A 19,019-nucleotide genomic window follows, 5' to 3' on the forward strand; every position below is an offset into this window, starting at 1 on the left:
TTGGCTCCTCATATGTCTGCATTACGTAAAGTGAGAGCTCCACAGAGAGAGGCTGGACGCCTGTACATGGATTCTGGTGCGGAACTGTCACCACCGGTGCTAGTGCTTCTACGTGACTGGCAAATGATGAAAACAAGCTCTCTGGAAAATTTCTGTCTCTGGACATGACTCATGAGAAGAACAGCTTGTATTTCTTAAATAAAGGAGCTTTATGAATGCATGATGCCAGAACTAAATAGACTGTCTGAACGTCCAAATGCTAGATGACAGCTTTTATAATTAGTTAATGCAGCCATGTTAATTTGCACAAGCACATATTTTCTGATCACAGAAGTATGTGTAGTTTCCATAGAAAACACTGAAATTAAATAGGCTTAAAGTCGCCATACTTGGTGCCTGGTGTCAGCAGCATTCTGCTGTGGAGCAGTGGAACTGCGTTCTCTGGAGGGATGAAGCACCATCCAAACCATTTGAGATGAGCTGGAGTTCTACTGGGGATCACCTGACCTATTCTTGGGCTGAATTTAGTCAAATCCTTAAGTGATTGTGACTGAATTCAACTAAATCCCAAATCTAGTGTAAAGCATTCTTTCCACAATTTATTACTGCAGCAAAAGAAGACAAAGTACTTATTAATACCCACCTCCCTCATATAGGATACACCTGCCTCATGCTAAATGTATGACACACTAAAGGCCCTGAGGATCTAGCACAGGTGGACTATCATATAATTTAACGACCTGGAAAGCAATTGCATTTCATTTTACTGATGTGCAGTGTGTTTATGTTTCATGATTTATTTATTTTTTATTAAAGCTTTCTAAAAGTATAGATGATCATTTTGCTGAATCATTGTGGCATTTGTTAAATTTCCTTGAAGACCAGGGTCTAGTGACTGAGAAATTACAGGTAGGGCTGCAATGATTAATCAACAGAATTGACAACACCAATTATAAGATTATTATATTATTATAAGCACCCTCTAATCAAAATTAATATTCTCATCACAGTTTACAACTCCAACTCCCATTTATCAGAACTAATCTATCTACCTGCATCCAGATTTCAGCCGTCTAAACTCAGCGAGAAGGGGAATGCTGCAGACTGGAGACCAAGAAGAAGTGGCTTCTTGGGGAGGAACCAGTCAATATTTTTTTTGCATCAGCCTCTGAAAAACTGCTGTTGGCCATCATTCACATTTTGTATTGATTAATTGCTCGTAAAGCTCTGTCCTCAATGTTTCATGTGTAAATTTAGGATGTGAGGTGGAAGAGATCTGTTCTTAGTATGAACACATTAGTTAGTAGAGATTATTAAAGTGTATTTTGAATATTGTGGTACTTGTATCTGTCTTAAAATCTTTTATGTTAAGTCATTAAATTCTTTATATTAACGTCTCTGTTTAAGGGTTAGGCGTTCAGTTAATGTCAGCTTTAACGCAGTAAGCCCAAAGCACACAAACATGCAGCAGCCCAACACAACATTAAACCCCCAAAAGAACCCTAAACCATCGGTGGCGGAGATGCTAAGGAGCTCCACAGTGAGCCCAGGCCCTCAGGATTTATCTTCCAAAGTGTGATACAGGAAGTGAGGGACAGAGCTATGCGAGGACCATTCAAGTATAGCTTTCCATTCACTCCCATTCATTTTGGGTTTTTTTGAACCAATGATAAATATATCACGAGGTGTTTCCGATTATGACACAGCCCTGGTTCTTTTCGGCAGAGAATGGACTTTCTGTCATTTGATTCACAAGCTTAACACACTGTAGTTTAGAAATGAATGCTTTTCCACAACAGTGTTAAAGATGACGTGATAAAGCTCTGATGTAAACACCGTGCTGTGAAGTTTGAAGAAGCTCAGTATAATACAGAGGCACAACGATTTGCTCAAAATGATGTGACAGGCAGAGAAAAACACATGTTGGTAGGTGGATTGACGACTTAGAAGTGTCCATAGGTGTGAGTGAATGTGTGAATGTGTGTGTTCCCTGTGAAGGACTGGCGCCCCCTCCAGGGTGTATTCCCGCCTTGCGCCCAATGATTCCAGGTAGGCTCTGGACCCACCTGAACCTGAACTGGATAAGGGTTACAGATAATGGATGGATATATAATTATAGAGTTTCATAATGCAGACAGTTTAGGACTTGGAAGGCAATTTTATCTTATTTTTAAATGCATTATTTTATTTGTCAGTACACTGTTTACCCAGTACTTGTTTTCTTTTCTTCTATTCTTTTTATGTAAAGCACTTTGAGCTGCATTAATGTATGAAAGGTGTTATATAAATAAAGATGTATTATTATTATTATTATTATTATTATTATTATTATTATTGAATCATTCTCAGTAATAGTAATAACTAATGTAAAACTGAACACAGAAGCCTCTCACGCATTAGTCTATGCCTGTGCGCCAAAGCAAAAACATCTCCATTCTGGACCAGACTGGGCGGGGTTTAACAGCGCAGCTCCTACAGACTGCACGGTTGTTTGAACGGTACCCGGATATTCGCGTCATGCGGGCGCTTGCGCAGTCTCTCACTATCTCACTAAGGTAACGCAGCATTACTCTTAGCGCAGGTAAAGGTGTCATTACCAGATTTGGGCCGATTTGGACGGCGCATGCGCAGAACACCATTCTTGTGTACACTGTTGATAGCCCTTCGAGGATAATTGTAAATAGACACAGGCCTGTTTGGTTTTACGGCCTGTGTGTCCCACATCGTTATTCGTCATGATTTGTTTAAACAGAAGGCTATCTCAACATATCTGCACAGATATTTTGAGCTGTAAATAAACACACATTGAAGTGTTTCAGCTGTTTAAATTTGTAAAGTACAGCGAGGAAAGACTAATTCAAGTTTGTGTGTTTAAAGTTACTCACTCTTAAAGATAAGCCCCTCTCTGCTTTAGAAATTGCTAAATTTAGTCTCTGCTGCTATAAGCCTCATGCGTGAATTCAGGCGGCGTGTGTAAATCGGGGAGACACAAATGGAATGTTTAAGTAAAGTTTTCATGATTTCAAATCATAGGGTGTCATATTAAATGGGGTGAGACGATTTGCCATGACTGGTCACTCGCCTATTTTTTATAAAAGTATGTGTAAAGAAGGTTCTAGCATCAGAGCTCACCCAATGAGACCAGCCTGCCCCTGTTTATTATTTATTTTTCTCTTTTTTATCTACAAAAAATATTTGTAGATTTTAACAATGGGTGTTTTGATCTAATAAGAGAAAAATAGAATTATAATAGATTATCTATTAATCTATTAAAATAGATTAATATGAATTTATTGCAGGGCGGCATGGTGGCGCAGCAGGTAGTGTCGCAGTCACACAGCTCCAGGGGCCTGGAGGTTGTGGGTTCGATTCCCGCTCCGGGTGACTGTCTGTGAGGAGTTGGTGTGTTCTCCCCGTGTCCGCGTGGGTTTCCTCCGGGTGCTCCGGTTTCCTCCCACATTCCAAAAACACACGTTGCAGGTGGATTGGCGACTTGAAAGTGTCCGTAGGTGTGAATGTGTGTGTGTCTGTGTTGCCCTGTGAAGGACTGGCGCCCCCTCCAGGGTGTATTCCCGCCTTGCGCCCAATGATTCCAGGTAGGCTCTGGACCCCCCGCGACCCTAAATTGGATAAGCGGTTACAGATAATGGATGGATGGATGGATGGATGGAATTTATTGCATTGAATACTGAGCTGCTGTGTGTTAGATTGACCAGAAGACACCAGACGGGGTGAGTGTGTCATGTTCAAAGTTTTGTGTGAACAAGCGTTTTTTTTTTTTTACATATTTTTATCCAACATTCCATCCACTGTATCATCTGCACTCCCCATTGTCTGGTTTGATTTTAAAAAAATAAAGATAGCTAACTCCTACCTCCTAACTACTGCTAATGATTTGAATGTGTTGGTGCTGAGTGATAAAGTAAAGAAATCTTTGTCTGCACTATTTAGTCGAGCCACCATGCCACACACACTCATACCACATCCACACAGATCTGGATGATTTTAAAAACTAATGATTTTGTCTGTGTTTTGGCCTCCCATCCACATAAAAACAGTGTTTTAAGTAACTGAAAATGGAGGTTTTGCAAAAATTATGTTTTATTAGAAATATATAATGCGCTATGCAAGATCTAGATGCATTTATTTCCTGGCTTGCTTAGTGCACTAGATACGGAGTGTGGACAGATTGGGGATATCATGCTTAGTGTATTTTTAGTGTAAATATTTCCGTGAAGAGTAGAGGGAGTTTGTGCCACAGTATGTGTGCAAATTGTCAAGCCGTATATTGAAACATATTTCAGGCCAAACCAAATCACATCGTCCACATGGTACAATATGTTGGGTTCTTTATACCATTATCAAGATTGAACATATTCCTTTTAGTCACTGATTTATTTACAGAATTAAATCATATTTTCTCATACACTGAGTTGTCTAATAACAACATTTTAAACTATGGACTGCACCAAGGGCTCCCTCCATAAAAAATACCATTTAAAACAAAAATCTTGAGAGTCTTCACTCTGTCTGTGTTTTTACCCGTCATCCGCCTCCTCCCCTGAGAAATCAGATGAGGCAGGATTTTTCCCCAGCGTAAATCAGCAAGGTGGGGGAAGTCTTTATAGGAAAATTCTGCAGCCCCAGGGCTGCTCCCACTCTTCCTCATGACAGATGTCCCCCACAGAGCGACTGGATTTTCTCATCAGTTCTGCCCAGGGGACACATATTGTGTTTGTCACGACAGGCTAGCACAAGCTTCTCTTAAACATTTAATCAATCTCAGTAAAGTTTAGAGCTGCAGAATGTTTAGTTGCTGTGCATGAACAAGCCAAGGTGTTAGAGAAGCTTAACAAGATCATGTGGCTAGTTTTAAGTCACTCATTATGCTGTTTAATAATAGTGTAAAATGTTGCATCATGCTGGGGATTTGCCAACAAATTTGGGCTTAATTATCAGATTTGAGAGAGTAATGCATCAGTATGACATGCCTGGTTTTTTTCACTTATATCCCTATCATACCAACCAAGAATACACAACAAGCTATAACAGATACTGAATAACACAACACGTTTGGTGACACGTTTACCTTTTCAGGTGTTTGTAGAGATTGAAGGGCCTTTCCCTGGGAGATCAGCTTCATACGCAATAAAAACAGTTCAGTATCGGTTTCAATATTAAGATAATGTTAGAACCTCATTTTCATTCTAAGTATTCATGTAATTCACAGGATAACTCTGCATATGCAAATTCTCTTAAAATCTAAGGCTCCATTTAAAACCCCTATCCCCAATGATGATACTTGTGTAGAAAAGAAAAAAAACAGCATTAATCCTAACAGATCCACGTATGCATGACTTGAATGACTTGATCCAGATGTTTAGTGAACATTTCATATAGAGCGCTGTATTCCAGTAGCTCTTCGCCATTCTGAACATGCTCAGTGTCTCCCCACCACAACAATTTACAGAGATTATTTGGAGATTTCATTGACATAGTTGTTTTGCTACCCTGGTGCCTACTGGACAATAGAATGAAACTGTGTTCATGTTGTTTCAAGCCTTAAGGTTAGCTGTACTATGTATATAGCATATTGAAACCATACTCTGATCTAGTAAGTAGCAACCTTTATTCCCAATGGCTTCTTGGATATTTAATTGGAGCAAGGCCTTTCAGGCCTAGATTTGATGAAGAACAACCTGCTGTAAAGTATCTGTCACACAAATGTCACCCATATCCCATTCTGTTTCTTAGAAGCCCCTCAGAGCACTTAACTTTTTGGGTAATGTACTGTGCGGAGAAAATAGAAAACAAGTTGAAATTTGTATCCAAATTTAATTAAAATTATTTTATACAAAGGAATGTATATGCTGCAATAAAAAAGAGAAAAGTTTGACAGACCCAAATATTTTTTAATTGATTCATCAGATTCAATGTGAATAATTCATTCATTAATTGTATGTAACTGCTTATACAGTTCAGGGTAGCGGTGGGTCTGGAGCCCACCCGGAATCACTAGGCTCAAGGCGGGATCACATCCTGGAGGTGATGCCTGTCCTTCACAGGGCAACACACAGTCATACCTCAAACATGTGTGTTTTTGGACCGTGGGAGGAAACTGGAGCACCCGGAGGAAACCCACGCAGACACAGGGAGAACACACCACACTCCTCACAGACAGTCACCCGGAGGAAACCCACGCAGACGCAGGGAGAACACACCACATTCCTCAAAGACAGTCACCCGGAGGAAACCCACACAGACACTGGGAGAACACACCATACTCCTCACAGACAGTCACCCGGACCAGGTCTCAAACATACAACCCCAGGACGCTGGAGCTGTTGGACTGTGACACTACATTCTGCTCAATGCAAATAATCAGTTTTAAAATAAGTATTGATTCACGAATTGAATGTTAGTGTTCAGTATTCTGATCACCAGCTTCTGAAACAGCATCAGTTTTCCATACAGATTCATTCATTCCTACCTGGAATCACTGGGCGCAAGGTGGGAATACACCCAGGAGGGAGCATAGGGCAACACACACACACACATTCATTCATTCACACACTCACTTTCCATACAGATATTAACTGAAATTGAATTTAAATTCTAAATATTTTTAAAAACATGCTTTTTACACACATGTGCAATTGAACCTCAAATGAAAAGCTCCACGACCTATTACAAGGCAATTAAAACTCAGAATGCTTGTTCTGCAGTTTACCACTGGGGCAATTTAAACTCGCCCAGCCCATTCTGCGAGCTTCACCATTACAAATAAACCTGCCTTGATATGCAAACTTGTAACTGCAAATCCCCCACAGTATCCTCCACTTGCATGCACATTTCAGCATAGTCAGTCAGTCAGGCCAAATGCCAAAAGTCCCTTCTAAGTGTGTTATTTTTAATGAGCTGAATTTCGGTTTATAAAATTAGCCCTAGCCTCCAGACAGATCTCAGGGGACCATCATGCAGCAGAAGAAGCCTTTGGAAAGGTCAGGCTGTTTTGTTTTTCATGTCCATTTTCATCTTCCTCATCTCACTGTCAAAATGAGGAGCGGCATCTCACTCAGACTGGAAGGAGCTTTTAGATCTGTTACTGGAAGAATGAAATGCACTGATTACTACAAGCCTCTGTCTGCACTTAGAGAAAAGGGAACTGGAGCAAAGCTCAATTAGTCATTCAGTCAGTCACATTTAGGTCAAGATTAATTGCAATTTCGCAATATTTCTGCAAAAGAGGGCAATTAAAATGAGATCTCCTTTGTGTCCTGTGTTACAAAGTATTTAATTTGAATACTTTATATAAATTAGGTAAGGCTTTTTAGACTGTTTCAATATTTGAATTGCAAGGCCTTATTCAAAGACTACCAGATAAAACACAGAGCCTCTTTCTATTTATGGCCTCATGGACTAATTTACAACAAGCAATTAACATAAAAAAGACAAATAATAAATTACTGTTTTCATCTCAGCTAATGTTACATAGCTACAAAACCTTTAATCCAAACTTATTTACTGGAAAAAAATTTGTTTGTGAAAACTCTGCATAATTTGAATAATGAATGAATGAAGAAAGAATGAATTTCTTCGTAAATCAGAGTGCAATCAAGTCTTCTGATCTAATTTCTAATCTAATTTAAAGCCACAAGACACAGTTGTGTAGTTTGTTCTTTAAATGTGCAGTGAAATGCAATTGTAAATGTTTGTTGGCAGAAGGGGGCGGCATGGTGGCACTGGCCTGGAGGTTGTGGGTTCGATTCCCGCTCCGGGTGACTGTCTGTGAGGAGTTGTTGTGTTCTCCCCGTGTCCACATGGGTTTCCTCCGGGTGCTTCGGTTTCCTCCCACATTCCAAAAACACACGTTGGTAGGTGGATTGGTGACTCAAAAGTGTCCGTAGGTGTGAGTGTGCGTGTGTCTGTGTTGCCCTGTGAAGGACTGGCGCCCCCTCCAGGGTGTATTCCCGCCTTGCGCCCAGTGATTCCAGGTAGGCTCTGGACCCACCGCGACCCTGAACTGGATAAGCGCTTACAGATAATGAATGAATGAATGAATATTGGCAGAAGTACATAAACCTTAATTTTCCATGGCACAACCTTTTTGTGCAGCAGTGACTTCAGTCTTCAACTGGAATTTTTCCTGTTACTTTTTCTCAGTCCTACTCATTGACTTTCGAATTGACTCATTGAATTTTGCCCCATTCTTTCTTACAGACCCACTTCTTTCCGTGTTGTTGTGCTCTGTTGAAGAAATGTCAACCCTCTGGCCTTGCCACTATCTCAAAAGAGAAATTCTTGACATTAACAAAACACATTTCAAATCTCAAATTAGCTCTTCCTCAGATTTTTGGCCGTCTCACTGGTGTTTTAGTGTCACCGACCCGCTGTGAGACCCATGTTTTTTGGCTTTGTATTCTTGAGTTTCCGTTCTGGAATTCTACTCTGGACATCCCTGGCTTCATTAAATGATAACAAGCTGTTTGAGTCCATTGGCTGTAAATCTGCAGATACTGCCACCAGTGTACTTCACAGTTAGGATAAAGTCTTTATTCTGGAATGCATGTTTTTGTTTTTGCCAAATATAATATTTCTCATATAATCCCTAAAGTTCTATTTTTGTCTTATCAGTCCACAAAACATTCCTCCAGAAGTCTTCAGGCCCATCCAAGTGGTCTTTAAGAAAATGTTTTTCTTGGAGTGTTGTTTCTGCTTTGATTCCATAAGAACTTTCCTTATTCAGTGTTTGCCAGACTACAGACACAAGAACACCGATATTTCTCTGTATAAGAGTGGCCTGTGGATCCTTAGCTGTTATTCTTGATGTATTGGTATTTTTCGAAAATATTATATGCCTTACTCCTAAAGAGCTTTCTTGAGTAGGCTAACAGTTTCGTGTGAGCATGGAGGTATTTCTATTCATACAACACTGCATGAATTCAGACACCTATTACTGATGGTATCTTGCCCACCAGATGTGATTTGTTGAATGGCAGATTTGCAAAGTAATTTTGTTCTCCCTCTGTTCAGTTTCTGAATTTATGGGCCTTAGGGCCACCGTACACAATGCCACCCTGCTGCGTTTTTAATTTTGGATCCAAAAATGAATTATATCATGGTCATAAGTTTGACCAGAGGAGAATATATCAACCATCATAAGGCTATAGGGCAGTGGAGGGGGGTTCTGTGGAATGATAGATGTACTTTTGAAAGAGGTTCTCACCAAAGTATTTGGTGAACCGTTCCTGCAAGTAATCGAAAGCTTTTGCAGAAAAAAAGGGGAAAAATCCCCCTGTGAGCAAATATACACAAAGTATAAGTCATACAATGTACATTTGTCCACGTGTGTCAGTTTATTCAGTTCATGAAAAATATGTGAATCAGAATTACTTAGAAATTCAAAGAATTCCTCAAGGTTCACTAACTGTCCAGCATGACCGTCCATGTGCGGATTAACTATATTTTCCCTCTGTGGGGGGAAATACATTTTTCTTGGGGAATGCTTCCCCATCTGTTCCAGGCAGTGTGTGACACTGATGTGATTATAAAAAATCTTGATGGATAAGCTCTTTCTCTTTGGGCATTTGATTAGACTTTTACAGTCTTGTGCAGTGAGCTATACTAAATGCTTCAGAAGGCGCTTGGCTAGAGGGTAGCGGCTTGTCATTTTAGATATATAAAATACAGGCCCGGCTGTAATAAATAACTTTAAGTCTATCAGTTAATAAAGCTTTTGGGAAGTCATTAAACCAGAGAATTAATCACAATGCCAACCCACTCTGCTGTTTATCACCCACACTCCATTAGGACTGTCTTTTTAGGTTGTACAGATAAAAATTTAAAGCATATATATATATATATATATATATATATATATATATATATATATATATATATCCCAGTCTATCGCAAGGCAGCAAACCCACAACCCCAGGACCCTGGAGCTGTCTGAGAGCGATGCTACATGTTGCACCAATTTGCTGCACTTTACTAAAGATTACTCTAATATGCTGTGAATATTTTCTCCATAATTGTCATTGGATCCTCTAAATTATGATTATGATTTAACACACTGTGCATTAAACTGACATCATAAAATTGGTAACCTGACCAGAATACCCCAAACAAACATGCGTTATTGTGTGGTAATGTTTTTTAGAACTGTTTTGTTTACCACAACTTGTGATTGAAGCAGTTTTCAATAATCCTTTTCATTTCTGTCAGAGAAATCCATCTTAGATCCAAAATGGAGACAGCCGTGGCCAGAGGCCAGAGGGTCACAAGTTCAAGTCCTGGTATCAGCAGGCAAACGTGCCCTTGAGAAATGCACCTACCTGGGCACTGAGTTGGTTGGCAGGTGGTGTGTGTGTGTGTTTACTGCCCCTGTGTAGAGGATTGCTCACTACACTGTAAACCCTAATAAACCCTCAAATTATTTGAGGTAATTCGTTGCAAAGTTTTTTGAGTAATTTGAAGTAATATATTGAGTTGAACAAATGCATGTCTTTAAGTTCAACAGTCAGACCAAGTACTTGACACTAAAAATGTAGCGTAAATTTAGCTTAACTTTTTAATTCAAAGTAACTATTGCACAACTCATCTAACTTGCTTGTTCAGGTTTATTGCAATAATTATATTAAGCTTTTGCTTTCTTCAACACTTTTTATAAAAACTCTATGAAAAAAAAAACATCAGAGAAAAAGGGCAAGCAACAGGCAGCATTTGGTCATGGTGTGTAAAGAGAATCAGCCAGAACTTCACTAAGGCTGTGTTGCTTCACCCTGAGGATGAGGGCTCTGACAAAACACAGTTCTCGCTACAAGGAAAGACCTACAAACAACCTAAAAGCATCACATGTATTACTCCCACCCTCACAGCACACAACAATGAAAATTAATCCCCAAAATGACCCCCAAAAGAGTGAACAAGGTACCAAAGCCCCACCCATAGACATAACCCACAGTTTCAAGTTCATTTCACTCCTTCGAACTTCCTCTTGATTTGAGTGTTCACATGACATACAGGAAAGATACAAACTTGGATTATTGAGTTCATTTCTCTTAATGATCATTCAAAGAGATAGTACAACCTACTTATCAAGATTAAGTAATGTCAACTAGATGTAAAAAATAAGTTAATTCAACTTGATTTTTAAATACATTTGATTTTCACTAAGGGGATCAGTAAAGGCATCTCTTGTCCTTCTAACAAACCTAACACGGGCATGAGCTGACTACAGAACAGCATACAACTTCAGTGATATGCATTTGAACTAATATATAGATCCTTCAATTCCATCACTTCATATAAAGACATCTGTTTCTTTAAAAATCAGATTACCTCTGGATTGATACCAATGCTTCAGAGAGTTGAACAGACATAAACCCATTACATGTATACTTGTTCTATCAGCCTTCCATCTACAGGGTTTTAACATTAGTTCCCTTGAATGTTTTCTCTGCAGGAAACCACTACGGAAAGAGGAGAATGGCACGAGTCGAGGAGAGTACGCTATGAGCTCTCGCTGCAAGCAGCAGGTGGTGGAGACCAACAATACAGGAGTATAGTGTCCAGAGCAAACCAGTGGACCACTGTAAACTCTTCTGGCCTCACCGCACCATCTCTTTCTCCTGAGATGGAAGGAATGGTAAAGAAGGAAAACTTTGGAAAGAACTTTAAACCATGACACTGCCTGAGTGGGAGATACTTTCAAAAAAACAGACACTTAAATATGTGCTGGTTTATGACTGACATATGACAGTATAAAAAAAAGGTTCAGAGAAAAGAATGGAGCCCAGAGACTCATTGTGATGTTGGAGCAGATGACAGCTGTCAGTATCCTGATGCTGGAGCTGTCAGGACCCTGAGGCTCCTTCAGGCCCCCTCAGAGGACAATATACCAGTAAACACCAACGGCAAATCAAACGCATGCACTTTCTGTTGAATGAAATAACGTCTTAAGCCTACTTTTCCCTCTCTCTTTTCACGCTCCCTGTTATTCTGCAATTTCCTCTCTCCACATATTGTGTAAATACAGAAGGCCATGAGTTCTGATAACATGTCTGATTGGAACACATTCTGATCAAATAGATGTTTGTTTAACTACAGAGAGACATAAAGTAAAGCAAATTATATTATAAATTACATATTGGCCAACGATATCATCCCTAGTTTAGTTTATATTCTTAATATTCCCCATTATGAGATTCATTTGGAGTCATTTTGCTTGCTTTAAGTAATTTTATCAAATGAAATTATCTTATTCTTTAAGCTTCAAGAAATAGTGCAGAATTTAAGCTTGATACAAGAACAATCTGCCAATGGCATGAGATACTTTTTTTAAAATAAAATCTTTTAAAACAAGTCTATCTGTCTAGAAGTAGATTGTATAACATTTTATAATATTCTTGTAACAAACTCAGTATGTAATATTAGATTTACTGATGATTTCATCTGCTAAGACATCATGTTTTGCAGTGAAGATGGAAATTGATCGCTTTTACTCTTTTGTATGACTATGCAACTGGAAAGGATTGAAACATAATGGTGCATGTTCCTGATATTCTGATATTAAAAAAGCCCCACAATGTTGGCATCATTTGCTGCTAATCAGCATTGCTAATTAGTACTGTCAATCGAGCAGACTGATGCTTACTGCCCAATTACATGCTCTAATGCTATTACTGTACATGTGTAATTGACTAATTCATCTGTCATTTCTTGTCTTCATTCAATAGGCCAGGATTCATACCACATACACAAAGATTAAAGACTGTTATCTCACTAGGGCTAGGGTTACATCATGAAGCAAAGTCAAAAGGACAAATTCATGTTTTTTTGTGTTGATAATATTTGCACACAATATTTCTGCACCTTATTACATCATTTTATAACGAAAGGTCTTCAGGTCATTGGAATCTTATTTGAAGGTAATTAAAAAAGTGTAATTGTTCATCATTTATAAGCTAAAGATCAGTTCTGAAGAATACCATACTATGAAGTAAATGTGCTTGAATTGCATATTTGAATTATTACAAAGAAACATAATAAAATATGAATATGCTTTAAATAAGAACATTTCTAAAGCCAGGGAAAGTGATTTATTCTTTCCCTTCTTTATAATCACTTCTTTTCAGTGAGTATCATCACAGTTTAGCTTCTTCAGTCCTTTTTCTATGAACTGCAACTTGAAATGAGAAACTGCTTTTGTTGTCTCTGACTGAATCATTTTATGTTCCATAGAGTGGGTCCACTAAAATGGGGGTGGCCATGTTTATAAAAGTTATTAGTACAGAATCTCTGATACATCTAGGCCACTAGATGTCAGCATGTTGGTTGTTTCATGAAGTGAAAAAGTATCTAGGATAAAAATACAGATTGCATTTTGAAATGAAATATTTACTAATGCAATTCATTTTAATAAACATTTCATAACTAACATATTGCCCCTGGAAAAAACAAACAAACAACCCAATGTTTTTGTTGTTGGTTAATTTTGTTGCTCTTCAGTTGCCTTTTAATTTAAATTGATTAGTAATTTATTAACTGCTGGCTGCTGATGTAGTTGGGTTTAACACTGGTTCACATTTTCCTGAATGAAGTGTAGAAGCTTTTTTAAAAATGGAACATTTTAAAAAGCAGCTTTGAACCCTCAGGAGGAGGATTGCTTTTATTGCTCCTGCTGGATCTGAGTAGAGTTATAAATCCAAAGATGTGATGTAATGTTCTTGATGTAATGTTTCTTCATAGTGAAACTGAGCAGTGAATGGCTGAGGTTTTTAAATGTTTATCTTACTCACCCTGTTTGTCACGTAAACAACTGTTCCTACTGTGTCTCTATATATATATTACACTCTCCCAGCTACTGTCCTCATACCCTCCCATCCATTCACACACTGAAGATACATGTGTATTATAATGTACAAAAGTACTCTGAACTATATTGCATGAATGTAAATATCAATATTTGCCTTCTTGACTGTATTGTGTACAGAGTAAGAGAACATATGTTTATAGGGGATAAATATAAGTTGATGTGGTATCAGAACTGAATATGTGTTGTTTGTTTGTCTGGAACAAGCCATTAATGTATATTGAAGTAATTAAAGGTCGTTGCACAATGTATGCATCACATACCAAAATGTAAAAGATAATATATAATTGCTACATGCTGACTTTTTTAGTTTTAAATAAAATTGTATTGAATCTTACATATTGTCATTAATTTCTATGTTTCAGTTATTTCTTCATAGTTATTCACAGAATAATTATAAAATAGTTTTAAATATTTCTTATGTATCGCATAATCACCTGTGCATGCAGTAATAACCCTAACCACACTGAAAAATGTAGGACGTCCAGATTAAGTAGAAAAGATGCTGTATGATGTTACAAATATGTATGAAATACTCTATAGTACAGGGCAGTTAAGCTTCTCCTGCGAGCATTGAGCTCTAAATGACATTCCAGTAAGAGTTTGAAAAGATGTGGGGGCTCTTCACAGAGGCAACATATGATAACTTTCACCCTCCCACTGTAGTATGATGTGATTGGAGGGAGATGTAGAAGTCATTGGAACTGAGAAACTGAGATCCCTTTACAATGTAATTTAATTGTTTCAGCAAAAGTGATTCAAATTAAATGTGGTTCATACTCTGCACTCATGTTACAGAAATCTACACCGTAAAAAAGATCAGATTGCTCCACTGTGGGATGATCAGCTGTTGGTTTTATAAATATGGCTTTTGCATTTGTTGAGCAGCGTTGGTGTTTTAGTTGGTGTTGACTGTCTACCTGTCAATACTTTCTGTAAGTGTAATTTACACGAATGAAATGATGGAATGTCATCTCCATATAAAGCACAGCCAGCTATTTGCTCTGGCTCTCTGTTGAGCAGGGGTGGGGTTATTACTTGGGTGTGGATGAAGATGATGGATTGCCCAGAAATGTTTGGCATCAGTGAGGGGGAGCCTGTCTTCCTGCTGCGTTTGGAAGGCAAGATTGCAGGCTGGTTACTTTATGCTGACGGTGTCAATTATGTTGACAGAAGCAAAGCTGCGTGTCAATCAAAGTTAAATATCGGTGGGCACACATTTGTGTTAGTGAGTGTGGTGTGTGTTTTCAGTACATGAAGATATGTTCATGTGCATGTGTGTGTGTGTGTGTTTGTGTGCTTGTTTATTTTTAGGGCAAAATATTTACTTTATAAATGTATTCAATACATAAAGATATTAACTTTCTGTGTATTTCCCAAAAGGATGCACGGTGTTGCAGCAGGTAGTGTCACAGTCACACAGCTCCAGGGACCTGGAGGTTCTGGGTTCGATTCCTGCTCCGGGTGACTGTCTGTGAGGAGTTGGTGTGTTCTCCCCGTGTCCGCGTGGGTTTCCTCTGGGTGCTCCGGTTTCCTCCCACAGTCCAAAAACACACGTTGGTAGGTGGATTGGTGACTCAAAAGTGTCTGTAGGTGTGAGTGTGTGAGTGAATATGTGTGTGTCTATGTTGCCCTGTGAAGGACTGGCGCCCCCTCCAGGGTGTATTCCTGCCTTTCGGCTCTGGACCCACCGCGACCCTGAACTGGATAAGGGTTACAGATAATGAATGAATGAATGAATGAATGAATGTATTTCCAAAATATCCTAATTGTACTAATTAATGAATTCAGTTGATCACATGTGATCACATGACTTTCAGTTGTTACAGAAAAACATCACCAAAACAATAATGCTTAAGAGCAGCTGCATGAACCTCAGATCTTTATGCCCAGTGCCAGATGTCACATAGAAGGGTTTAAAGTGTAACATATTGAATCAAAACTGTTGCTAAAAAAATGCTTGCCTAAAATACCAAGAATGGACCAGCCTCGCTCTTCCTTATGGCAATGGTCAAGAGTCTGACTGCACCTCGAGCCCTTTGAACTTCAAGTACAGCTTGATTTGACCTGCTATCCTTAAAGTCACATGGAGGGCTAGTGTCAAGACTCTTCTCAATCCTGGCGCTCAGATGGTGGAATGAACTTCCACAGGCTGTGCAAACAGTGGACTCTCTTGCGGTCTTCAAACGCAGACACAGGACCCATCCCTTTGTCACTCACTTAAGTGAGCACTAATCAAAGAGCACACTGTAACAGATTGTTTTTGCACTTAACTCCTTTCGTTCTAGGTATGAGCACTGAGTAGATGCTGTGTATTGCACTTACAAAGTTTTTGTTTTTTCTAGGTATCAGCACTCGCCCTTGCTCTGGCAGCGTCTGAGCTCAGGGGAGTTTAGACTCATTCCCTTTGTACTAGCTAGGACACACATTCTGTCTGACCACTAAGCACTTTTGTGAGTCGCTCTGGACAAGAGCGTCTGCTAAATGCTGTAAATGTAAATGTAAATGTCATGCAAAAGTCATATGTGTGAGTGCCCTGAGATGGACTGGCGCTTTGTCCAGGAAGTGTTCCTGCCTTGTGCCCATTGAATAATAGGCTCCGAACTCATCTGCAATTCAGGGTGAAGCAGTTTCAAGAACAAATAATTGAGTGGAGGAGTTGGTGTGTTCTCCCCGTGGCCGCGTGGGTTTCCTCCGGGTGCTCCGGTTTCCTCCCACAGTCCAAAAACACACGTTGCAGGTGGATTGGCGACTCGAAAGTGTCCGTAGGTGTGAGTGAATGTGTGTGTGTCTGTGTTGCCCTGTGAAGGACTGGCGTCCCCTCCAGGGTGTATTCCCGCCTTGCGCCCAATGATTCCAGGTAGGCTCTGGACCCCCCGCGACCCTAAATTGGATAAGCGGTTACAGATAATGGATGGAATGGATAATTGAGTGGTTTATAATCCACAAATGCTGTGTACATGATAACAAAATCACTACTAACCAGCCAAGTTAGCAGTCATTTTCAGGCTATAAACCATGGATGGACAAATAATGGATGGGTCTTGATATAAATAAAATAATAATAAATTAAAAATCACAAATCACTTTTTCTAATACTAAACCATTAATCTCTAGTTTATGATCAAGAATCAGATAAGCAGCATCAGTCTCTAACTCCACTGTACAGATGCTCTTGCAGCTGAATGCCATCAAATGAAGTCTCTGATAACATAAAATATGATTCGTCTATGTGTATATCCATTTGTATATCTACCATAAATATATACAATAACACACACACACACACACACACACACATATGTCTTTATGTCTTGATATTGTATAAAACAAGCCTGTTTGTATGAGAAAGTGGCCCAAAGGCAGCCTGGGTCTGACTATATGCCTGGCGGCTGAATGACGAGTTTGGGCTCTTACATCTTCTGCTCGACTTGGGCTCCAATTTCAAAGCTAGAGCTCTCTCCTAATTGGCCCTTATATTAAGTCACCCAGTAGTAATTCATTGTTGATGTTGTTTTAGGTACCAGGGGACTGTCAAATCTATATCAAGCCACAGAACCTTAGTGAAGAAGGTCGTTTTTACTAAAAAAAAATGTATTCTCATTTAATTATGTGAGTGTAATTAAACTTTATTAAATTCTATAAATTAAAATAAAAAAATTCAGACCTTATACGAAAATGGAAATTACACTTAAATAAAGATTTGACAGAATTAATAAATCCTAAAGTAAATTTTCAATATTTTCACTCACCGACCTTTATAAATGAAGTCATCTGACATCATATTTCCACGTTAGATGCCTTCTGAGACGAGCCTGGGCCCAGAGAACTCAATGGCATTTCTGCACACAACTGATGCATTGCTTTCTTCTGGTTTAACAGAGTTCAGAGTTACGTTATCTGACGCAGTGGCAGACTGTGATAAGTGGAAATGTTTTTTAAGTACTCCTGAGACCATATGACTCTTTATAACAGTAGCAGGGCTCATGCAGTGCTGTCTGAGAGCTTAAAAGTCAAAATGGTGTAAGTTGGATATTGTAATAAAGATGAAAGCATTATAAAGAAAATTGTCAGTTAAATAAAAGCAATTAATAAATCACAGATTATTTTACTGTTGAATTTTACAGGAAACAAGTTAATTATATTACTACAAGCATTTTCATTTCAAAAACACATTGTCAATTTCAAAGATACCTGTACACCTATAGTACATATGTGTTCTAAAGCATAATGAAAGAGCAGCTATGCACAGGATTTGAATGGGAAAGGCAAGTGGAGTACTCTCCAACCTCTCCATCAGATGTGCCATTTGAAGATAATGCAATTAGACGGCCGGGGCCATTTGGAGCACTGATGCGTCGCTCCTCCACTGAGATTCGACTCTGCTTGGGAACAAAGCCATCTCGACAGGCTGTAAATCGCTCAGCTCAGCGAGGTTGTGCAGATACTGAGAGAGAACACAGCCACCTTTGGGTCCTCACAAGCCTCTTTAAACAAAGCATACCATGAGTGCATTTTAATCAGTGATACAGGTCACTTAGGACTAAGACACCGAACCAAAAATGTAAAAATAATTAGTTGCTGAGCTGTAATAAAGTATTTATCCTTTTTTTTTTTTTGTCAAATGCATCCAATTTGTTTATTCAACTTCTTTAAGGTGCTCATGGAGAAATGGCAATTTATTGGCACATATACACCTTATATAATCTTAACTGTTGATAGAATTGGACCCTTCTGCACATAAGTCAAAGATCGCCAATCAATTCAAGTGTCAAAAGGAGGGTTATAAAGTCTCCCAATACTTGACTATGGAGCAGTGCAACTGCATTCTCTGTAGTGACAGAACATTATCAGCCATTCAGCAAATCAATGATTTGGAGTGGACTTGTTGAATCAGAGTGCATCAACACATTAGAGCATATTATCAATACCTGACGCTACTAATACTCTATTTGCTGAATGCCATCAAATGCTCACATCAGTGTTCTTGTTTAAAGCCTCCCCAAAACATACACTTGATATTGCAGCAATGGGAACAAACTAATATCCTATTAATTCTATTAATATTCCATTTCAGCAGGTGTCTTAAACGAGCAGCTGTCCCCAAACATTTGAACATTCACATTAACCCAAATGACCAGTG

General features: G+C 38.9%; 1 protein-coding gene across 1 annotated transcript in view; it reads left to right on the forward strand.

Moving 5' to 3' along the window:
* Window positions 1-14,170, forward strand: part of prima1 (proline rich membrane anchor 1) — a 52,340-nt gene extending 38,170 nt beyond the window's left edge. Inside the window, exon 4 of the mRNA XM_066677477.1 lies at window positions 11,468-14,170. Within this exon, the coding sequence (XP_066533574.1) occupies window positions 11,468-11,570 (103 nt within the window). The 3' untranslated portion in view covers window positions 11,571-14,170. The remainder of the gene's footprint in view (window positions 1-11,467) is intronic.
* The last annotated feature ends 4,849 nt before the right edge of the window (window positions 14,171-19,019 follow it).

The sequence above is a fragment of the Hoplias malabaricus genome, chromosome 7 (assembly GCF_029633855.1).
Source record: "Hoplias malabaricus isolate fHopMal1 chromosome 7, fHopMal1.hap1, whole genome shotgun sequence".
Taxonomy (NCBI): domain Eukaryota; kingdom Metazoa; phylum Chordata; class Actinopteri; order Characiformes; family Erythrinidae; genus Hoplias; species Hoplias malabaricus.